This window comes from Notamacropus eugenii, chromosome 5 (assembly GCF_028372415.1).
Source record: "Notamacropus eugenii isolate mMacEug1 chromosome 5, mMacEug1.pri_v2, whole genome shotgun sequence".
Taxonomy (NCBI): domain Eukaryota; kingdom Metazoa; phylum Chordata; class Mammalia; order Diprotodontia; family Macropodidae; genus Notamacropus; species Notamacropus eugenii.
This window is the reverse complement of record NC_092876.1, coordinates 405,735,741-405,760,719: the sequence shown is the minus strand read 5'-3', so window position 1 is coordinate 405,760,719 and position 24,979 is coordinate 405,735,741. Positions and strand designations below refer to the sequence as shown.

The window sequence follows — 24,979 nt, the reverse complement described above, 5'->3', positions numbered from 1 at the left end:
ACACAGTAACAGCAACATCGTGCAGTGACCAGCTTTGATCGACTTAGCTCTTCTCAGACATGCAATGATCTAAGACAATTCCAAAAGATTTATGATAGAAAATGCTATCCACATCCAGGGAAAGAAGTATGAAGTCAGAATGCAGATTGAAGCATGTTACTTTCTCTTTTTTTGTTTTTTTCTTTCTTGTGGTTTTTCCCTTTGGTTCTGATTCTTCTTTCACAACATGTCTAATGTGGAAATGTTTAATATAATTGTGTAAGTAGAGCCTATATAAAATTGCATGTCTTTAGAGGGAAGGGAAAATTTAGAACTCAAAATCTTATAAAATGAATGTTGAAAACTAAAAAAAAAAATAAATCATAAAATGTTATCTAAAAGCGCGGATTTCACCGTTTCTACCTGCTCAAAAAAAAAAGACATCCTTGCAGTTTAAGTGAAAGTGAACATATTTATACAGTTCATCAAGCTTGTAATGCCTATGAATAAAATGGATAATAGGGCAGAAGCATTGTTGTCAAATTAACTCATTACAAAAACATTGATGCCACACATTGATTTCACAGTAACAATAACAAAGATACACATTAAAACAGATTTTGATATTCTGAAGTATGTGAAACATTATTACAATACTATAGATTCAAAAGAGAACATAAGCCAAAAGAAACATTAATTGAAATAAAACATACCCTACTTCCCCAATATCCCTCCCCAAAATGGATGCAATGTTATAGAGGAATACACCCAGAATTACAGCAAATAGCTCTTATGATGTTCACCATTCCCTTTCATTAAAGTTAGAAACTTTATTTCAAACTGTCTGTCAGAAGTGCCTTGAATTTTTCTTCATTGCACTCTATCATGATTGAAACTTTGTTTTTCTTCTGAAGTTTATCATCAATATCCAAAACCATCATTCCTCGGGTGTAGAAGCCAGTCAGTTCCACAGATACAGCACAGACTATTGCTTTAGTGACAAAGTTTTCATCAATTGCAGCTGCTATGGCAAAGCAGTCAGAAGGTGTATAGCCTGGTGTCCAGAACAGTGTGGTGGACTTCTGTACATGTTTCTTCAGACAGGTCACAGTATAAGCATTGATTTCTTTCAAAAATCTGGCTTTTTTACTATTTTGTGAAGTCCATTGGTCATAAAATTCCTGGAGAACAAGAAGAGAGGATGCTACAAAAATGTATGTATATCATATATGTATTTAAATATATATCTGTTTACATGATCTAGCTCTTTTCTTACACAATTTATCTTTAGTTTAAGAAATGCAATAGTCCAAACATTTGTTGATATTTGTTCCAAAAGTGTATAGTAGTATTCATAAACTTGACTTTAAAAAAAACCTCTGATATTAGCTTCTTCCTGTTCCCTTTTTTCTGCTTAGACTAGTGCTATGATGACTAAATTTAATCTGCAATCAAAAAAAAGTCTATGATATCAAAATCTCCCCAAACTAGCGCTTCTGTATGATTATTCTGGTGAAGAAAAACGTTGGCATTTAGGAATAACCACAATCTCTTTTGTTGTTTCAGTTGTGGCTAACTGTGACCCCATTTGGGGGTTTTCTTGGCAAAGATACTGGAGTAGTTTGTCACTTTCTTCTCCAGTTCAATTTACAGATGAGAAAACTAAGGCAAGCAAGGTTAAATGATTTGCCCAGGACCACACAGTCTGTATGTGTCTGAGGCCACATTTGACCAAGGCCAGTGCTCTATCCACTGTTCCACTTAGCTGCCTCAAGTCCTAGATATAAAGCTTTCATTTGTATCACAGACCCTAAAATATTCTATTTAGGGATTGGAGGATTTAAAATGTAAGTGCTATAGTATTCTCTTGATAGATAATAGAAGGGGAAAATGGCCTGAAACAAACTTAAACAAGGGGGGGGGGGGGGAATTAAATAAGCTTAAACATTTAAAAAATCTAACAGTGTAAATAAAGACAAAAAGGAAAGGATCCTGGGAAGAGTGAGAAAAGTATAAATAAAAAGGGAAAATAGAACTTTTCCAGGTTGTTTTCCTTAGCTAACCCTGTATGTAACCATAAACTCTCCAGTGAATTATGGGGATCAGTCTGTTAATTTAAAAAAAAAAAAAGTAAATCTTACCCAAGGTAATGTATACATGCATACAAATTCCCAAGTTGCAATGTAAGTAGGGCAAATGTACTCATTTAAGACAATGTAAGCTGCTTCTGGATCTGCTGCAAAATTGAATTCCGAACATGCATCCGTATTCCCTCTGGCTAAAAAAAATACAGTATAAATTCTTATTTTTATAATTTCCTTTTAATTTCAAAATGAAAAAGTGTAGCATCTATATAAATGTCCTCTCAACATTTAAAATGCATTTAAAATTTTGTAATCTATAGAAAAAAGGAGCAATTGACGTTTAAAAATACAATTAGGTAAACATACCAGTAAATTCTCCCCTCCATGGTCCTAACTCCTCACTCCTGCCCCACCCCCATGCTTTTTTCTTAACTAACATGTTAACATCTTGCACTATTTTAGAAACCTTAAGCTATTTTTTAAAAAATAAAAATTTTATGCCCATTGCTTTGGTGGATAACAATATGCTGAGAGTTCCAAAAATATTCGTTGGCATTTAAAAATCTCAATTCACAGTCCATTTTCTAGGAGGTTCTCCTCATTTAATCTCATCCATTCTTTACCTGCCAACAGGATACCTGACTGCTCAATCCCTTTATTCCCAATAATCTGTACGGCTTGTTTATTTGAAAATATGTCTGAATTTGCTGCATTCATGTGTTTTGTCTTCCTTGTTCAACCCTGTATTTCAGGAAATATTTCTATTCCTTTATAATAAAAATAACTAGCATTGATATAGTGGTGGTGTGATGAATAAGAGTGCCAGGGCTGGAGTCAGGAAAACCTAAGTTCAAGTGTGACCTCAGATACTAGCTATGTGACCCTGGGCAAGTCATTTAACCCTATTTGCCTCAGTTTACTCATCTGTAAAATGAGCTGGAGAAGGAAATGGCAGACCATTTACTCCAGTATCTTTGCCAAGGAAACCCCAAATGGGGTCTTGAAGAATCAGACACATCTGAACATCAATAAGCATGTATAAAGTACTTAATACAGTGTCCGGCAAAGGTAAGTGCTAAAATGACAGCTGGTTGACTGATAAAGTACTTTAAATTTTGCAAAGCACTTTACAAATGTAATTTTAATCCTCACAACTACTCTGGCAGGGAGGTGCTATCATCCCCATTTTACAGATGAGTATACTGAGTCTGAGTGAGGTTAGGTGACTTACTTAGGGTCACACATCTAATAAGTGGTAGAGGCTAGATTTGAACTTGAATCTTCCTACTCTTAAGTCCCTTTCCTGATACCTGCCTCTGTAATAAATGCACTTGAGTACCTATTACTTTACCATGCCTTGTTTGTGTATTTCATAAATAATGGCTGACAACTGGAAGACAATAATATTTGAATGTACTTACAATTCATATTTCCTCCCATCATGAACAGATTTTTAATTTTCTTAGGAAAGTTTGGGTCCATTTTCACAGCCAGAGCTAGATTGGTCAAAGGGGCAGTGGCTACCAAAGTTACCTACAAAAAAAGACTGATGGTGATTTTTTTAAAAAGCAGCAAGAAAATGGACAAGCAAGCCAGAGTGACCAGTTATTTTTTAAGGCATGGTTGTTTTTGGCTAAAACTTCTACTTAACAGACTTAAAATCTCTTCAAGGATTCAAGTAATGATTACTTCCTACAATGAGTATAGAATATGACAGATGATCATAGGGAAAAAAAGTCAGATACACAATCCAAGATAGTGAGGGATGGAGGGAGAATATCTACTGTGACATGATCACCTGGCCAGGGAGTTGATTAATCATTCTGATCATTGCAGGCACTGCGTGTTCTTGCTGGAGTTTGTCCAGTCCTGGAGCATCTGGGTCAGGAATATCACCCAAGCCATCTTTTCCAAAATAACTATCACTTTTCATATTATTAATGAATGGGGAAGAAGCACCTTGATAAACTGGAATCTGAAATGAATGAAAATAATAAGAAAAACAGTAATAGATAACAATAATAGGGCCATGGTCACAATTCTCAAACTGTTAATAGTAACAAAAGTCACATGCGGTATCCTGATACTCATAATTTAGAGTATGAACTCAAATTTGACACATCGTCCTTTGTATCTCATGTGTTTATCAAATTCTAGTTTATGTTCTTGAGTTGGAATCCCCACTTAGTAGATGATTAATTACTTCAAGGCAATAGCTACTGTGTTTGATTCATTTTTGTATCCCCTAACTCCAGGTACAGAGTTTTGCATGAAGTAGGCACTTTGTGGGATTTTTACATTGTGTGTCCTTTGGAGTTGAGAAGGGTTGCTCTAATTGTATATTAGTTATCAGAGTAGATAAGTCACCAAACTTATTGGTTTGTATTTCACTTTGTTTAACACTGCGCCCATCTTTGCTCCCAGATCTGCTAATATGCACAAAAAAATGACCAAGGCAGAGATAGAATAAGCTATGAATCTCAGTTCAACCAACAGATAATTAGCACCTAGATAATCTAAAGTTAATTTTGGTTTTGATTTTTCACAGAGATTAACATGAACCTAAACTCTTAGCATTTTTACATATCATCTAAAGGAATAGAACTTTGATAAAGCGTCTTTGGGGATAGAAACCATCAATGACAGAATTAGATATCTGTGGGAAGACAGACCCACCAGTACAATAGAGCTGTGAATTGGTCCAGTCCTTCTGGAAGACAAATTGGAATTACATGAGAAGACCCACTAAACTTAATTTCCTCTGCGAATGGTCACACCAGTCCTGGGTATAATCTGGGAATATATGTCCCCAAGAAGGTCACAGACAGAGAAGGACCATACATGTCAAAAAAGACAAAATAGCTGTGTATGGTGATGAAAACAGCAACCAGAAAACAAAGGGGTACCCACTTGATTGGAGGAGTGGATGAACAAATTATGACATATGAATGAAATGGAATACCATGATCTAGCAAATAATAATTTCAAAAATGAACAGAATTCAAAGAAACAAGATTTTTAATGACCTGATGCAGAATGAAGTAGGACACTATACACCATGACTACAGTAACATTAAAAAAAATGCACAAAGGCAGAAGAACTCTGAAAAACTATACTCAGAAAATTTACCTGGAGAACAGATAATGAAACATGCTTCTCTCCTCTCAGCAGAGAATTGAAAAATTATAGGTCTAGAATGTCACGCACTATCAGATGTGTCCACTGGATTGACTGGTTTGGCTTGAATGTTTTACTTTGTTACAAGAGGAAGTTTAATACTGAAGGCACTGATGGAATAGAGGAAGGAGGGGATTATATCCAAAAATGATTCTGATGTTTATAAAAGAGGCATTAATTAAATTTTGGCTCAGTTTCTCCTAATGAATGATTTGCTACTGATAGATACTTTGCTTTCTTTTTTTAAAAAAAATGTATTTTTATTTTTATGTTCAGTTTCAAATTCTCTCCTTCCAACCATTAAGAAGGCAAGACGTATGATACCTGTTATACATATGAAGTCATGCAAAACATATTTCCTCATTAGCTATGTTCAAAAAGAAAAACAGCAAGAAAAATAAAATAAAAAATGAACTTCAGCATGCAATCTGAGTCCATCATGAATAGTATTTTATATCAAAATTGTGGTAGATTGTTGTATTCATCAGAATTCCTAAGTCTATCATACTTTATATTTACAATATTGTTGTAACTATGTTACAGATTGTTTTCTTTGTTCTTACTTTCCTTTGCATCAGTTCATATCAATCTTCCCAGGTTTTTCTGAAATTATTCCCTTCATCATTTCTTACAGCACAATAGTATTCCATCACATTTGTATGTCATAACTTGTTCAGCAATTGCCTGATTAATGGGCATCTGTTCAGTTTCCAGATTTTGCCATTAGAAAAAGAGCTATGAATATTTTTGTACACATGAGTCCTTTTCTTTTATCTTTGATCTCCTTGGGTTATAGACCTAGTAGTAGTATTGCTGGGTCAAAGGGTAGGCACAGTTTTATAAACTTTGGACATAGTTCCAACTTGTTCTCCAGAATGGGCTAGTTCACAGGTTCCATCAACAGTGCATTGGTGTACCTATTTTTCCATATCCCCTCCAGCATTTGTCATTTTCCTTTTCTGTCATCTTAGCCAATCTGATAGGTGAGTAAGGTGGTACCTCAGGGTTGTTTTAATTGCATAATTGGTGATCTAGAGCATTTTTTAATATGACTATTGATATCTTTGATTTCTTTTTCTGAAAATTTCCTGTTCATATCCTTTGAACTATATTTAGCTTTCTAAAAGATTTTTCCTGTCCTGAGAGTAGGTTTAATAAGGGTTGCATCTGACTGACTTGGCCCTCATACTGCAGATATCTGTACCCACATCTGGGAATATGGTAGCTCCCCTTACTGCTGCCACCCCCAAACTTAAAAGTTGTTTTTCATTCTAGTCCATGGTAGCTAATACATCATACTGGCTCAGGCAGAAGTCACTTTTGTGCTCTCATTTCTAGCTTAGGAGACAGAAAAGAGATTAAGAATGGGAGCATTTCTGCAGAAAATTGAGGTCCCAGAGCATTCTAGCTACAGAAAATCAAAGATGGTGAAGAGGTTCAGTGAATTGTGTAAAATTTCAATATCTTGGGACTTCTGCTGATTATGTATTTTAAAATTCCATTTTTTTAAAAGCCAAGTTTTATTAAAAACACAGAATTTTGTTTTCCTCTGCCATTGGTGACCTTGGAGATTGCCATTTCAGGAAAATGGGGGAAATGGAAACACCCCTCCCAACTATGCAAAAATAATTGAGTTAAAACTAGTCTTAGCAAACAGGAAATTTTGCAGAAAAGTTTATCATATAAAAAGATTCCACAAAAGGTATATCTCTCAGACCTTTGACCTCAACCCAAAATTATCTTACTTGTCATTATGGCTTGTATAACAAACAGGTGTTAAACCATTGGGTGGCACCTATGGAGTCTTCTACAATGAATGAGCTGATTGATTCCTTGATAGAACTCAATTTCAAATAAAAAGTGCTGCTTTGGCCTAGGTCAGTAGTCCTATTCATGATTCGGGGAGCTCCCCATTAGCTGACCTGTTTTCTGTGAGATTACTGGGGCCTTACCCTGCTGTGAGAAATTTAACCTTCTCATTTAGCTTTTCTATCGGTTTAATAAAATTCTTTTTCCTAATAAATCGTGGCTGTCATTTCCACAGTCTTCCCCATGATTTCTGAACCTAGACTTTCTTCTGCCACAATATGAAGTAGATACATCTCCAGAACAGTAAACAGTCAAGTGGAGAGTTGGGCCAGGGGCTAGAAGGGTCAAGGAAAGGGTCTTTGAAAAATAAACACCTAAAGTACTGGGGAAATCTGAGCATATTTAGGAAAAAGCTAAAACTGAGAGGGAAAGATTGAAAGAAAATGATTGGGGGAGAAAGGTCCTGGAAGGGAGAGAAGGGAATGGGTTCAAGGGTGCAAATAAATGAGGAGTTTGTGAGGGAAAGGTGGGTGATGATATTGAGAATGAGAAACTAAAAGTTGAGCAGAGAGAGCTTAAAGTCAAATAACCTCAAACCTTAATGAAGTAGATTTAGGCCAACTGTGGGAAGTGGGGCAAGGAGGGTGGTTGGGAGAGACTGGAACAAATCCATTGCGCGCAGTTTGTATGTTAAACATGTAGCTACATTCAATCAGAAATCATGCCTACAAGACTTCTGTGTGTAATCCAATAGAGATAGCCCACAGATAAAAAATAGAGAGGCATTCTTTTTGTGGTACCAAATAAATGGAAACTCAGTGAGTTCCCTTCAATTGGGGAACAACTGGGCAAACCATGGTATGTAAATGTGATAGGATACTATTGTGCTCTAGGAAATGAAGTGGGCAGTTCTAGAAAAACCAGGAAAGAATTGAGCAGAACTTCAGAAGATTTAATAATGCTGATCAACACAATGACCAATCATGATTCAAAAGGACTCATGATGAAAAGCTCCCCAGCTTCCCCAACAGAGAGATGTGATAGACTTAACATGTAGATTGAGAGAGGTTTTCTTTGGTCATGGCCAGTCTGGAAATTTGTTTTAACTGATTTTGCATGTTTATTATGAGAGTTTTGTTTTTCTTTTTTAGTTTATGTGTTTGGGAGAAAGTGAAAGGAAGCAAAGGTGGACTTTCAGTAAGCAAAAAAAATTTTTTTTAATTATTAGGGATAAAGTTTGATCTTGCAAAGCAAATAAATTACCTGTAAGCTGTTACACTTCTGTAACACCCGAAGGACATTTTTACACACGTTTTCCACTGAAGTATTCCCAAAACAGCAAGTGATCCCCAGAATTTCAACGTTAGGTGCTCCCAGAGCCATCATTAAGGCAACAGCATCATCTACACCAGCATCCACATCAATCACCAGTAATTTCTTTTCTACTGATGCCATTTCTACCAAAACAAAACAGGCATACAATAAATGTAAATGCAATGAAATCAGTACATTTTTATGAAGAAAATGTCAGTTTGATGTTTTAATGACATCTTATTTAAGTATATATTTGTGTTTTTCAATTCAGTTTAATTCCTTGACTTTATGAGTCAGGAAACCTGAGTTTGAATCTCATTTCAGACACTGTGTGATCCAGGCTAAATCATTTCTCCTCTCAGGGTCTGTCTCCTCCTGTGTAAATGAAGGATAATAACACTTACTTACTTTACAGAACTGTTGTTAGGAAAGAGCTTTTCAGACCTTAAAAAGTGTAATGTAAATGTGAGACCTAATAGTTATCGCTACATCATTCTACGTCTCTTTTCATGGAGTTTAGATAGCAATGATCTGAACACAAGTAGCTTTCCCGCTATTCTTTTATATTTCATATTTTTTAGAATGTTGTTCATATAGACAAGATGATAGCTTTTTGTAATTAAAAAAACTAAGTTCACTTCTTTAGACTCACTGTAAACATCTCTGAGACAATTTAGAAATTAACATTATTATCATTATTACTGGTACAAGGAGTGCTTGCAATAATGCGAATTAAAACCCATCCATGCCTATTTATTCTGTGCAACTCTTATCCATAATCTCCCAAAAGTTTGATGCAGGGGAAACCCGACATGCTGGAGACTTTCCTCATTTTTTTCCTGACATCTTAGTGATACTAGAGGAGTACTCAAAACTATCCACCTGTTCTCCCCTACTTTCACCACAAGACCGACTCATTTTCTCTTTGTCATACTATTTTTTGATGACATCCTTTTCTCTCAATCTTCAAAGTGACGTGTTGCAGCCTGCTCACACCCACCATTCACCTTTCAGGTCTCAATGCCATATAGCAACCCAGGTGTAAAGTTTGTATTGAAATGATGGGCCTTTGCCGTTATCCATTATGAGAAGTTTGGAGGCCAGTGAGAGTGCTTCTCAGTTTGCTGGAAACAATCCAGCTTATTCTCTCCTTTTCAACTCTGTTCCAGATATACATACTATTAGATAAGTTCTATGAGGGGTCCTTTTGAAATCTGAACACTAGATAGTCTTCCTTCACTTGGTCTTTTCTCTGTGGATGGGCAAGCCCTTTATATGGTCACAGATGTCTTCTAGGAAGCTCTGCCAAGTCTTGGGATTTGATGCAGTCAACATCATGTCATCAGTAAATAGGAGCATCTGGATGACCTCAGCGTGACTGGGATGGCCTTTCCGCTGTATCTCTTCCATCATAGTGGTGAATGCTTTTTTTTTTTGAGTGTACGTCTTCCTAGTTTACACCCCAACTGGTATTTATTATCAGAGGGTAACTGAACAGGGCTGTTCCTATTATTCCATCTCCAAAGGAATCTTGAATGACTTTGACAAATGAATGGGAGACATTCTGTTGTAAAAGAGCCCATAAGGCTTTCCATAATCAACAAGCATTAAGGATAATAAGATTATATCTATACATCTTTTCATCAGTTATGAGATAGTAAAGATGTGGTTCACTATTGAATATGTCTTGGGAGAGCCTGTATGGTTGATACCCTCATCAAGGATGCCATCAGTTTGTATATAGATGATACCCATATAGATTATTGTTACAGTTATTATTAATGAAAAATTATTCTTCTCACCTTGTCCTATTGAGTTCAGGTAGAAACAGTCCTGGGACAATTCTCCTTTTTTATACTTAATACTTTGGGAATTAGATAATTTTAAAGATGATACATTTTTAATGCTCTGCAGACAAATTGCACAGGTGGATAAAATAACTGCCTTTTGTAGTCGAATAAATATATTCAGATACAAACTCCCCCACTGTAGGTTCACTAAAAACATCCTGAACTCCAGTGGCAGCAGGCAGAATGATGAGCATATGTACCTCATCCTGTTCAAGAATTATTTTTTAAATTTCTTCTGCTAGACCTCTGCATTTTGAAAAAGTTTTTTTCTACTCATCTTAGAGATTTTTAGTATTTGTGTAGTTTGGCCACACTTATTAAAAATATTATTCTTAAGTTTTCATGGACCACTATTATGTCTGGGCAACTGCGTATAATAGTTCAGTCTGTTCAAGTCCCAGTATTATGTATTGGTTGAGTACTCAAGGATATTTTAAGGTCTGTACTTTAATATGAATATTCATTTGTCTGTTCTTGAAAATTCATGAGTGTCTGAGATCTAATTGTAGCCACTTGTTATGTCTGGCTGTGTTTTTTGGTAAGTGCAAAATGTTCGCAGCCTGCTCTGATATGCTACAGTTTCTACCATTACTTATATAATCTTCATTGATCACCAAGTCCTGGATCCTCAAGGATCACTCTTCCTAATTTCTGGTGGGGATGACCTGATCATCATAAACCTATCTATGTCCACAAACAAATTCATGTGACTTGTGTGGTTGTTGTCTACAGAGGGCAACATTATCTTATTGGCTCAGCCGTGTTATAGACTCAATCCAGATGGATTCTACTTTACCTTGTATTCAGCAAATTAAGTAGTATGTACCTGTGATCCATCTTTTCTATTTCCCAGTGAAGTAAAGTCTGCAAAGAACTTCCTTCTGTCACAGTGTCCATTCTCTTGAGCCCACCTTAGGCCTCACCTATCCATGAAACTTCAGTAACATTTATTAAGCACCTACATTCCAGGCACCATGCTAAGTGCTGCGAATACAAATAAGAAAAGTAAGACAATGCCTACTCTCAAGAAGCTTACAAGCTTATAGAAGACAACACACAAGAGAAAAAAGAAGAAAATGAGGAGGAGAGGGCACCAAGGCCATCTTGTTCCATGGAGTTGAGACCAAGCTGCAAAGTGGAGTGATTTGCCAAGTCTAAGTTCTGTCCTCTGATGAAATCTCTTAAAACTTATTGTCTAAACCAGGAACCTGTGGCCTCAAGGCCACATGTGACCCTCTAGGTCCTTGAGTGCAGCCCTTTGACTGAATCCAAACTTCATAGAACAAATCCCCTTAATAAAGGATTTGGTCTGTAAAACTTGGCCCGACCCAAGGACCTAGAAGGTCACATGTGGCCTCCAGGCTGCAGATTCCCCATCCCTGGTGTATCCTAATCAGACACTCAAGTCACCAAATGCTATGATACATTCTGTATTTTATTTTATTCAGCTTTTGTTTCCTCAGTCTTGTCTTTCCAAGTAGCTTGCGAACTCTGTGGCAGAAAATCATTTGTACTTAGGAAGCAAGGTAATAGAAAATGCTGGATTTAGAGTCAAAAAAGCCCTGGAGTCAGATCCAAGCTCTGATCTTTACTGTATGTCCTCAAAGAAGTGATCTCATCTCTCAGTTACTCAACTGCCAAACAAGGGGCTTGGACTAGATGACTTCTAACCACTCTTCTAGCTTTAAATCTGTGGGCCTGGAATTATTTACATTCCCTTCTTCCCCCGAATCTGATGACTTCATAAGATGGTGGGATTTTCAGATTTTATGGACTCTGAATCCAGTCCTCTTTCCATTACTCCTTTCAGTCTGCTGTTCAATTTCTGTGACCAAAGAAAGTCATGTGTTGGCCAGTCCTCAGGTGAAGAGATTCTTCCAGGACAGTTAGCTAGGCTGGCACCCTGATGACTGATTGTCCTTGGTCTGTGTTATATAGAACCTGCAAAAGCTCACCCTTTGCTGCTTTTCAGTCATTTCAGTTGTGTCCAACTCTTCGTGACCCCATTTTGGGGTTTTGTGGGGTTTTTTTACAAAGATACTGGAATAATTTGTTATTTCCTTGTCTACTTCATTTTTTTTACAAATGAGGAACTAAGGCAAATAGGGTTGCCCAGGGTTACACAGCTAGTGTGTAAGGCCAGATCTGAATTCATGTAGATGAGCCTTCATGATTTAAGCCCAGTGCTCTACGCTCTCTGCCACCTAGCTCTCCTCTGCTGTTACTTCTTCCCAAAATGTCACTCCCCTTCCCCTACCCAAAGAACCATCTCTTTAACAAGTAATACAAAAAAGGAGAGAGGGGGAAGGCAGTCCAACAAAACTAAGCAACGTACCAGTGTAATCCAACATCTACAATATTCCACACTCATGATTCCTCCCCTCTGCAAATATGCATTCTCATGTCCCTATGCCAGGGTTGATCATTATAATTACACAGAATTTAATTTCTGTATTTGATGAGGACGTTTACACTTACATCATTGTTAGTCATTGTGTGTGTTGTTTACTTGTTTCTGCACTCAGCATCAGTTCATGTTAGTTTTCCCATGCTTCTCTGAATTCATTATTTTTTTACTGGGAAAGATCTCATTGCAGTCCTGTACAACTTGTTTAGTCATTTCCCATTTTATAGGCATCTGCTTTGTTTCCTGTTCTTTCCACTACAAAAAGTGCTAATGCAAATATTTTAGCATAAATGGTACCATTCTTCCTCTTCTTGACAGCGTTTAACAGATAAGGTGGCTCAGTAGATAGAGCCGGGAGCCCGAAAGAGCTGAGTTCAAATTTGACCTTAGACCCTTACTAGCTGTGGGACCCTGGGCAAGTCACAACTTCAGTTTCCTCATCTGTAAAATGGGGAGAACAGCACCTACCTTACAGGGCTGTTGCAAGGATTAAATGAAATAATTATTGTAAAACACTTAGTACTTTGCACAGAATAAGCCCCAAATAAATGTTTGCCTCGTCCTGGAAATAATGATAATCACTATTCACTTTGTTTATTCTCACAACCTGGGGAAGGAGGTAACAGTTGTAATATTTAATGAAATTGTTAATTATTCCTGTAATAGTTAATCATGTCATTACTGCCTTGAATACTCCTTATATTTATACTTCCTACTTCAGGTACGTACTTACTACCTGTTGGACCTTGGACAAGTCACTTCCGAGCGTTAGTCACACATGGTCCATGGTCGCACAACTTGTAAGGGGCTGAGCCCAAATCCCACAGCAGGTCCCCTGGTTCCTGATCAAACCCTCTTTCCACTGCATTACTAGCACTGGTCTCAGAACCGAAGTAAAGGCACCTCTCCCTCCCCCCATATCCCCAGAGCCTAGTCAAATCCCACTTCCTTTAGTTTCACAGATCCACTTAAACCCCCGCGGGATATATATGTCTATGCGCTTCTGTGCTCGCCTTCAGTCCATGCCCTGCCGGGGATGGAGTGCCCTGTCAAGGATGGAGAGCCGGGGCTTCCTTCCTGTGCGCCAGAGCCCCTTTGCCCACCCCGGTCCTTCTCCTGTCCAGCCCCACCCCTAGCTTCCACCAGCCCTAGAGAACCACACGGCCCCATCCGCCCCAGAGCCTTCCCGCTCCTCCTCCCTCTTCTCCCTCCCAGTGCGCCCTAGTCCTTCCAAGCGCACTTTAAGGGCCATCCGCGGTTGTGGGAACACTACCGTTGGAAACTCGCGGCACTCTCGTCAAACGTCAGGAGCCTGCGATCTAGTGGCTGGGTGGTCAGCTCCGAGCTGGGTGGCTCATGGCCCCAAGATGCCTTTAAGTCCCTGTCCAGACGGCCCCTTGGGCACTGTCACAGTGTCAGTGAATCCACCCCCAGCCCGAAGAATGACGACAGGTGTCCAAGATGACCGAGGTTACCATAGTGATATCTGAGCCCCGAAGCCAAGTTTTTCAGCAGTGGCTAGGAACGAGGAAAGGGATTTGACTGAAATGCAAGGAGGGAGAGAGAGAAAAAGAGGGAGTGGGAGGGAGGGAGGGAGGGAGGTTTCTCTAATGAAAATTCGTTTAAAATGATTCTTTTCCACAACCCACACACTCCTCTCCTGCAGAGACCTAAGACATGTTTCAAACTGTGCAAGACGATGAAAAAATGAGGAATTTGCCTCCTCCTGGAATGAAAAACCATGTCCTAATTTAAGGAAATGGGCAATTTATTTGCAAGAGGGAAAAAAATAGGCACCTGGGTGAGGAAGCACATGGAGTGTTAGACTTGGAGCCAATATGACCCGAGTTCAAATCCTGCATTTTTCATCTAGATAGTGACTCTGGTGGAGCCTCAATCTCTCTCAGCCTCAGTTTCCTCATCTGTAAAATGGGGATAATAATGGTATGTATCTCCCAGGATAGAAATCAAATGAGAAAACCTATAGCATGTCCCAAAGTCTTAGGGCAGTTTTAAGCTTATGAAAATTATAGTTTTATGAATTAATAAAGTTTATAAAGCTTTTAAATGTTTATTAATTTATAAAGCACTTGGAAAGTTTAGAAGCTTTTTAAAGCTTTTGTAAACTTAAACATTATAAGTTTAAAACTACATTAAGACTGAATAAGCTTGATGAAAAGTAGCATGATGATGTGCCTCTGACACATGCATTTACCCTCTAAGTGCTCCAGGCAACCTCTAAGATTGTACATTGACAAGAAAGGGAAGATTTGCATCTATCTGTGGATGAGGAAATCACTGATCTACTCCCTACTAGATTAATTAATTAATATCCTTGATGATATTCATGTTTTCCATTTAGTTTATACTCACCTGTTCCCTAGATAAACATATGCAAGAACCTAAGAGGCAGAAGAAAAAATGCTCTCAAGAAGAAAAGCAAGAAACCACATCCTCTTTGACTGCTGCCTCTAATGTCAAGAATAAAAGTTCCATTTTCATAGAATCTTCAAACTAGAAGAGATCCTAGAGGGTCAGAGAGGTTCATGACTTGCCTTTTTAAAAAAATGATTTATTTTTAGTTTTCAACATTCAATTCCACAAGTTTTAAATTTTCTTCTCTTCCCTCACCAAGACAGTGTGCAATCTGATATGTCTCTACACATACATTCCTATTAAACACATTTTCATATTAGTCATGTTGCATAGAAGAATTATAACAAATGGGAGAGACCATGAGAAAGAAAAAACAAAACAAAAAAGAAAAGTCTGCTTCACTCTGCATTCTGACTCCATAGTTCTTTCTCTGGATGTGGATGGCATGCACCATCTTACCTTTTTTGTAAAAGAATATTTTATTTTGTTTTTTTACTTACTTACTTGTAAAAACAATTTTTAATATTCATTTTTAAAAAAACTTTAGAGGTCCAAATTCTGTCCTCCTTCACTGAGAAGGCAAGTACTTTGAGATAGATAAGTTATACATATGCAGTTCCACAAACCACCCATGTTGCAAAAAAGTACACAGATCAAAAAAGAAAAAGGTTTTTTTTTTTGCTTTATTTATTTATTTTTAGTTTTCAACATTCATTTCCACAAAATTTTGAGTTCCAAATTTTCTCCCCACCTCTCCCCTCTTCCCACCCCATAACATCTTGCATTCTGATTACCCCTTCCCTCAATATGCCCACCCTTCTATCACACCCCTCACCTCCCTTATCTCCTTCTTCTCTCTTTCCTTGTAGGGCAAGATAGATTTCTATACCCCACTACCTGTATTTCTTATTTCCCAGTTGTATGCAAAAACAATTCTCAACACTCATTCCTAATACTTTGAATTCCAACTTCTCTCCCTTCCTCCCTCCCCACCCATCCCCACTGAGAAGGCAAGCAATTCAATATAGGCTATATATGTGTAGTTTTGCAAAAGACTTCCATGATAGTCATGTTGTGTAAGACTAACTATATTTCCCTCCATCCTATCCTGCCCTCATTTATTCTATTCTCTCTTTTGACCTTCTCTCCCCAAAAGTGTTTACTTCTGATTACACCCTTCTCCCATTTGCCCTCCCTTCTATCATCCCCCTTACCCCCTTGTCGCCTTCTCCCCTACCCTTCTGTAGTGCAAGAGATATTTACATACCAAACTGAGTGAGCATGTCATTCCCTCCTTAAGTCAAATGTGAAGAGAGTAAGATTTCCTTTTTTCCTCTCCCCACCTCCCTTTTCTCCTCCTCTGAAAAAGCTTTTTCTTGCCTCCTTTAAGAGTGATAATTTGCCCCATTCCATTTCTCCCTTTGTCCTCCCAATATATTCCTTTCTCACCCCTTAATTTATTTTTTTAGATATCATCCCTTCTTATTTAACTCACTTTGTGTTTTTTGTCTGTACATATGTGTATGTGTGTGTGTGTGTATAATCCTTTCAACTACCCAAATATTGAGAAAAGTCTCAAAAGTTACAAATATTATCTTTTCTTGTAGGAATGTAAACAGTTCAACTTTAGAAAGTCCTTTATGATTTCTCTTTCCTGTTTACCTTTTCATGCTTCTCTTGATTCTTGTGTTTGACAGTCAAATTTTCTATTCAGTTCTGGTCTTTTCATCAAGAATGCTTGAAAGTCTGTATATCATTGAATGACTATTTTTTCCCTTGAAGTGTTATACTCAGTTTTGCTGGGTAGGTGATTCTTGGTTTTAATCCTAGGTCCTTTGACTTCTAGAATATCATATTCCAAGCCCTTTAATCCTTTAATGTAGAAGCTGCTAGATCTTGTATTATTCTGATTGTATTTCCACAATACTCAAATTGTTTCTTCCTAGCTGCTTGCATATTTTCTCCTTGACTTGGTAACTCTGGAATTTGGCTACAATATTCTAGGAGTTTCTCTTTTTGGATCTCTTTCAGGAGGTGATCAGTTGATTTTTTCAATATTTATTTTGCCCTCTGGTTGTAGAATATTAGGGCAGTTTTCCTTGATAATTTCATGAAAGATGATGTCTAGGCTCTTTTTTTGATCATGGCATTCAGGTAGTCCTATAATTTTTAAATTGTCTCTTCTGGATCTATTTTTCAAGTCAGTTGTTTTTCCAATGAGATATTTCACATTATTTTCTATTTTTTCATTTTTTTGGCTTTATTTGGTAATTTCTTGGTTTTTCATAAAGTCATTAGCTTCCATCTGCTCCTTTCTAATTTTTAAAGAACTATTTTCTTCAGTGAGCTTTTGAACCTCCTTTTCCAATTGGCTAATTCTGCTTTTTAAAGCATTCTTCTCCTCATTGGCTTTTTGGACCTCTTTTGCCAAATGAGTTAGCCTATTTTTAAAGGTGTTATTTTCTTTAGCATTTTTTGGGGGTCTCCTTTAGCAAGCTGTTGACTTCCTTTCATGATTTTCTTGCATTGCTCTTATTTCTCTACCTAATTTTCCTCCTTACTTGATTTTCCTTACTTGATTTTCAAAATCCTTTTTGAGCTCTTCCATGGCCTGAGACCATTGCATATTATTTTTGAGGTTTTGAACACAGAAACCTAGACTTCCTCTGATCTTATGCTTTGTTCTTCCTCATCCAAAAGAGGAGAAGAAAATACCTGTTCACCAAGAAAGTAACCTTCTATAGTCTTTTTTCTACCTTTTTCGTACATTTTCCCAGTCAGTTACTTGACTTTTGAGTCCTTTGTCAAGAGGAAGGTATACTCTGGGGACCTGTAAGTTCTCAGTTCCTCTAAGGTGGTACAATCAAGGGCACATCCTCTCCTGGCCTGCACACTGGTCTGGGAGCAACCAAAAACTTTTCTGCCCAGAATCTGTAATTAGAATTCCCTCACCACCACAGCCTCCAACTCCACCACACCAGAGTTCCTCCTTACCCCAGGGCCGAGTGCTGAGATTCAGATCAGTGATTCAATTCCCCCAGAGGCTTTAGGCAGAGATCTCCCAGAGCTGCCGCTCAGGGCTGAGATTCACATTAGCTTCTCAGTTCCCCCACCCCCCCACCCCCCCAAGGGCTCTAGGCAGAGGGCTCCAAAGGAAGCTGACGATGCAGTGGCTGCTGCTGGTGATCCAGTCCTCCCACTGACCTTTAAAACTGTCTGTGGCGTTTGTGGGTTGAGTAATCTGGGAGTGGCTGAGTAATATGAGTAATCTGCTGCAGGCCATGGCTCTCTGAAGTCTGTTCCTGGTCCTGTCCCTTCCAGAGCTGTGTGGGCCACACTGGGTTGCGCTCTGTCGCACTGAAGAAAAAGTTTTTAAAAAATGTTTTGATCTGCATTCAGACTCCATCAGTTCTTTCTCTGGATATGGATAGCATTTTTTCATCATTAAGTCCTTGGAATTGTCTTGGATCATTGTATTGCTGAGAATAGCTAAGTCATTCACAGTTGATCATCTTTCAATATTGCAGTTACTGTGTACAATATTCTCCTAGTTCTGCTCACTTCACTTTGCATCACTTCAAGGAGGTCCATACTTAATATGAATATGGAAACCAGAAAACTTTATGATGGACATTAGTGACAGGTATTGTATGAAATCCAAAAGACAAGCAGCAGCTGCATGTCATTTACTGTTACTGCTATTTCACATAATCATCTTCCATGTGTTCAAATCTGCTGTCTTCATGGTCAAAGACAATAAGTCTTTCTAAGGCCCTTTGCTTTCATTGGTGTGGGTATTTCCTTGACCAATGCAGAGAGGAAGCCTTTGTGCCTCAGTAGATCTTCTGTAGTTTAAAAAAATCATCCCCTGATGGCAGACATTTTGATGAAGAGCTAGGCTGGTCTTCTGATGGACAGACATATAGTTCTTCTTTCACTGAGTCCACCCTGGAAACCTTTCCAGCTTGGTAAAACTTGCCAGAGTTTGTGTTCCATTGGCTTAGTCTTCATGAACTAAAGGTCATCTCCAAGATACAATGAGATGCTGGAGCCAGACTTATATGGCTTTGGTCATACCCCAAACCTGTCATCCTCTACCTTCTTTCCTCTACCTCTTGGTTTTCCTGGCTTCCTTCAATACTCCTTCATCTTCTACGTACAAGGTGCTATGTTAGGTGCTTGGAGTACAAAGATAAAATGGAATGGTATCCATCCTTAAGAAACTTACATTTTATGTCTTCTTATCTGGGTTCCAAAGCTGCTGTGCTCTGTGTTTCAGATTTGGTATCCCTCTTGCCTTTTATCTGTCTTTGTACTCTGGCTCCTAGACACTACCCCCACACCCATACTCACACCCTGTTAGCCTTATTTTTGTCTCTGCTGTCTGTTCTCCTGATCCAGCCATTTTGGAGAGAAAGACCTAGCTGGGCAACTAATTATAGACACAAGGGACCTATGTAAACCTGAGACTTCCATATTGCACAATTGGAGCTGAAGAAACTGATTCAAGAGAGCAGAGAAGGAGAAAGAATCTCCAGACAACAAGCAAAATTCTATTCATCCCAGTTCCTTTCCTCCCACCTGAAGGAAAGATGACTTGGAGGGAAGAAAATGAAAGCCTAAGTTCCTTTTCTCCCTCCCCCCTTTCCTCTCCTCTCCTCTCCTCTTCCTATGCCAACCTCCAACTCATTCTATTTTAATGCTTCTACTTTCTTCATCTGGTCTTCTTAACTAGATTATAAACTGTGTAGCCAGTAGTCATCATACTTAGGAAGTATGATTAATAATTTTCCAAGAGGTACTACAGAACCCCTCTGGAACAGGTGCCTCATGGAACTCTTTAGGGTCAAATTCCTACAGCTATCTTCTTCACCTTGACTCCATTTCAGCTGGTCATTGTTTGGGTGCATAGAGAGTCATCAGTTCCAATCATCTTACTAAGATGGTGGTAGGAGAGCTTCTCTGTATCCCACTGCCTCAGAGGACAGAGTTGGGGAGCTCACAGTGATTATGCCCTCTATGGGTACCAACTCTTCTACCCTCATGATCCTGAAGTGTTTGACAAAGAAATAGGAAGACTGTGGTGTGAATTGGAGTGTTGGCCAAAAGGAAGGGACCAGGCTAGGGTCCCAGAAGTGAATGAACAAATGAATGAATAAAATGAAATGAATGAATGAAATGAAATGAGTGAATGAAAAAGCACTTATTAATCAATTACTATGTGCCAGGCACTGTGCTAAGTATAAAGATACAAAGAAAAATACAATGCCTGCCCTAAAAGAGTTTACATTATAATGGGAGAGATAACATGAACAACTGTATTATGTAACCTCATGTTCACTTCTGGGTATTTGCATAAAATGTTCCCCATTGGTGAAAAAAATGATAATTCGACTTTCCATGTCTTTGGTGAAAGGCACAATTGGAGAGAAAACTTGGCAAAAGAGAGTTCTTAGTCTGGCTTTTGGCTTCAAGAAAGGTTTCAGACTATGTTTACAAAGAAATTCCTGGAAGGAAAGACTATGGAAAAAAGCCAATATGTAGAAGAATTGATACCTCCAACATATCACCATTTCTAGCTTATTTGAACTAGGGAATTTGGGGAATTTCTTTCTCAATTAGATTAGGGACCTTCTTTCTCGCAAGCTGAACTAAGACATCTCATTCCCAGTGGGAGATTCATTTGCTCTATGAATTGTGTGGTATATTTTAACCTGTATAACTTCTCTGATTATTTGCTATCAGCTTGGATAAATGGGTTTATTCACCACTGAGTAAATGTCACAAAATTATTATTTATTTTAAACATTCTTTTAAAAAAATTTTGAGTTCCAAATTGTCTGCCTTTAGTTCCTCTCCTACACATTGAGAAGGCAAGCAATATGGTATCAGTTATACATATGAATCATGCAAAACATATTTCCATATTAGCCATGTTGCAAAAAAAAAAAGCAAGGAAAAGAAAGTGAAAAATTATACTTCATCACACTTCAGTTTGCACTCACAGTTCATCAATTCTCTCTCTGGAGGTGGATAACATTTTTCATCCTGAGTTCTACAGAATTGTCTTGGATCATTGTACTGATTAGAGTAACCAAGTTTTTCACAATTGATCATCTTTAAAATATTGCTGTTACTGTATCTAATGATCTCCTGGTTATACTAGGTTTACTTGAACTGATCCCCATAACCAACCTCAGTCCCCCATATGATGTGATCAGGAAAGCACACTAATCTGAAGCTAGTATGTAGTCAAGTGTAATTTTAAAAATTATTATTCAGAAGAAGCTACCATGGAATGCCAGGTTCTTATCCTATTTATACACTCTTTAGTAGAGGTATAACTAGGATAGCATGGTCAGAGTTTTTACCCAGGGTGCAAAAATTTAGAGAGTACTAACAGTACACTACATCAGTGGGTAGAAACAATTATGAGCAGTAACTAGTTAAAACGAGTAAGTAGTTTAAACAGAAGACTATATCAGATGCCCTCCCCAACCTCTAGAGACTCTAGGTGAGTGCTTCCACAGGTTGGTCCTTTTCTATACTACTCTCAACATTCCAGGCAGCAGTCTCCCAACAGAGGCATCTCAGTATTCTTAAACTGCTCTTCTCTAGATGCTGCCATCAACTGAATTTGTCTGAAAAACTGATTTGAAGGCATATTTCCTACTGCTTCCTCAGGTATCCAAATTGTCAGCAATTCCTCTGCTTAGGAGGAAAAATGAGTCTCTGTAATGAACTTTGGGGTTAAAATGAGTGTTGGGTCATTTTTTCTGGGTGAGTTTGATTCTCTGGTTGGGGGATAAATGGATTAATAGTTAGCTACAGCAGAGCCTAGTTTCCCTTTCACCTTCAAAGCTAACATTCTACACAAAGAAAAACAAATTACAAGAAAAAATAAAGATGAACCTAGATATAGCTAAGGGATCTCAAGCAAGATGTTGGAATTCTGTAATTTTAAAATCTCCACCGAAAATAAACCCCAGAGACTTCTTGCCAAGATGGCCACTTGTACAGCCACTCAATCCCCATACGTTTACTCCACTAAAACCTTGAAGTATGCACCAGACCATATTGAAACCGAGAAATTCAACAAAAAAACTAAGAAAATTACTTCCTTTACTCAAGAACTGTACAGAAAGTGAGATGTACCTCTCCTCTCCCTGCAAGGTCTATCAGAAAGGAGGTGGCCAGTTTAATTTGTAGCCTTCAGCATTCTGTATGCAGAGACAAGAGACATGGGAGGCTCACCTGTGAAAGCCCTGGGTTGTTATAAAACAAAACACCACCACCAAGTGGGGGAATTTGGAGGCCCCTAGGAGCAGCGGAAGTCAGAAACTGGCACCGTAGACACAGCGCCAGCCTGGAATCAGGAAAACTCACCTTCCTGAGTTCAAATCTGACCTCAGACCCTTACTAGCTGTATGACTCTAGTTAGGTCACTTTACCCTGTTTGCCTCAGTTTCTTCACCTGTAAAATGAGCTAAAAAAAAGAAAATGGCAAACCACTTTAATATCTTTGCCAAGAAAATCCCAAATGGGGTCACAAAGAGTCAGACACAACTGAACAACAAACAACTAAAGATTTTGATCATTCACTCTGATGGGTGTGACTTATAACAAAGGCTTCCTAAACTACAAGCACAATTGTCTCTGGAAATATGGGAAGTGGATTGCTTCATTCTTGCATGACTAAAGCTGTGGTGGGTTTCACCTCTGAGGTACCATAGCCCCCCTCTCCATCAGACTCTTTCCTGTGCTGTTGCTCTTGTCTTATGTCCCTAAGTCAACAAAATTTATCTTAGAATCAGTTTTAGCTGATTCTGCCTTAAAAGATGAGCACAAGCTATTGTGTATTCTACTATGCTAGAAAGGTTCTGATTTTGGTCCCAGCAACAGGATAGCCTACCTTAATACAGAGTGACTCATCACTTGTAGATAAATCATTTCATGACGAATTCTTTGGTCATCAAAGAACCATTTTCACTCTTAGATTTTAGAGTAAAATACCTTCACTTAGTTCTGTCCACCGCTAAAAAAGTGATAGTGGCCTTGATGCTGAGATGTCATAATGGTGACCTTCATCTTAGACCCGCAGTTCTGAGCACTGAAAGGGAGAAAGGGATTGGTCTAGCATCACATAGTTAGTACGTGTCAGAGGAGGGACTTTACCCCTGATTTTTCTAACTTTGAGATCGGCTCTGTTTACCAGATAACATTGCTTCTTTGATCACATTTTAATTGATAGGAAATGACTGATTATGAAATGGAAGTAATTTCCAAGTCAAATGTCTACATATAGACCATCAAAATATCTGAGCAAAGATCAGTCAATATTAAATCAGAAGAAAGACATGGAGGCAAACCAACCAAACTTGTTCAGACAAGCTGCTGAAGCTTCAACATGGATTAGAGAGTAGACATCCAAATAGGCTACCACCATTTCTTGTAATTTGTTTTTCTTTGTGCAGAATGTTAGCTTTGAAGGTGAAAGGGAAACTAGGCTCTGTGTACCTATTAAAGAGAGAGATATGACTTCCAAAGGCAACACCCATTTAGAATGTAAGTTTGTATAAAAAGCAAAGGAGCATGGTAGAAGACTATGAATAGTGTTGTCCCCCCCAAAATTATGAGAAATTATGTACACATGTGGAAAGAAGATTAGTTAAAACTTGTATTAGCAAGAGCCTGTAGGGGAGAAACCATAACAATGACTAATGAAGAAAAAAAATTGGAAAATATCTATTAAGATTTCTTTAACAATTTCCTCATTTTATAAGAGTGGATCTACTACTGCTGTTATTTAGTCATTTCAGTCATGTCCAACTCTTCGTGACCCCATTTGGAATTTTCTTGGCAAAGATGTTAGAGTGGGTTTCTCATTTCCTTCTTCAGCTTATTTTACAGATAAGGAATTGAGGCAAATGGGGTTAAGTGACTTGCCCAGGGTCACCCAGCAATAAGTGTCTGAGGCTAGATTTGAACTCAGAAAAGTGAGTCCTCCTGATTTCAAGCCTAGTTCTTGATCCACTGTACCAGTTGCCCAGATCCACTACATTTGGACACTAATTTATAGACTTCAGTGAGTAGTACAAGGAAACAGAAAGGGCAGTCTATAAAACAAAGAGGGACTAACCAAGAATACACAGAAATCCATTGTGTAGGAAACAGAATTTTGAAGGTTTTAAATTTTGAAGGTTTTTTCTTCAAATAGCTGATTTGGGGAAGAATACCAATCACTTAGAAAAAAAACCAGACTCTTATTAGCAAAAACCCTGACCAAGAAGATATCGACAATTACTGACCTACATGCCTCCAACATTATAAAATAACACATCTAAAATATCCTTGACTGAAATATAACAAGGGAACAGGCAGGCTTTTCCCAAACAATATTCTAGAGCAATCACATATCAATAGTCACAGACTTGACTGAAAGGTGTAGAGAATACAAGATGTCACTGTAAATATTTTGGCTACAAAAAAGTATTTGATTCAGGAGATCATGGCAGCTGAATGGTTCTCATGAGTGTGCCAAAATCCGAAGAGATTCCTTGAAAAATATAATAACGTAAACAACTTTTTCCATAAATTAATAACAAAAATGCAGAAGACAAAGAACCATATGCTCAGCACAGATGTTTGCTACTATCTTGGAGGATGCCCAGCACAGTACCATATTGGAGGAAGTATGAGATGGTGAGTTCCTCAAGAATGTCCTATTTGGGGGTGATGTGTTTCTTGTTGCATCAAGCTCCAAAACATGATAGCTTTCTACAGGGAGTCTAGAATCACTCAGAAGAATCTAGACTAAGTATGCATGTAGGGAAAACAAGAGGATGAAAAATGCTTATTATTCAAATTAAGATAAACAGTTACATGGACAACCCATTGAGCTTGTATGTATTTGTGTGTGTGTTGACAGACAACGAGCAGGACCCAGAATTAAGTAGGAAAAGGAGAATGGATTAAATTGCCT

The 24,979-nt window shown here is 38.1% G+C and overlaps 1 protein-coding gene across 2 annotated transcripts; it reads right to left on the bottom strand.

Annotated features, from left to right (window-relative positions):
* Positions 1–714: 714 nt before the first annotated feature.
* On the bottom strand, positions 715–22,987 carry LOC140506926 (inosine-uridine preferring nucleoside hydrolase-like). Of its 2 annotated transcripts, none has more exons than XM_072614619.1 (6): positions 22,910–22,987; positions 8,314–8,507; positions 3,862–4,038; positions 3,485–3,596; positions 2,121–2,257; positions 715–1,160 (listed from the first exon to the last, which is right to left on the bottom strand). In XM_072614619.1, exons 2-6 carry the CDS (start codon positions 8,503–8,505, stop codon positions 810–812), a joined length of 969 nt encoding a protein of 322 aa, XP_072470720.1. In that variant the 5' UTR covers positions 8,506–8,507; positions 22,910–22,987; the 3' UTR covers positions 715–809. The 2 variants fall into 2 exon arrangements, with proteins under 2 accessions (XP_072470720.1, XP_072470719.1); XM_072614618.1 differs by lacking the exon at positions 22,910–22,987 and adding an exon at positions 13,895–14,065.
* Positions 22,988–24,979: the final 1,992 nt, after the last annotated feature.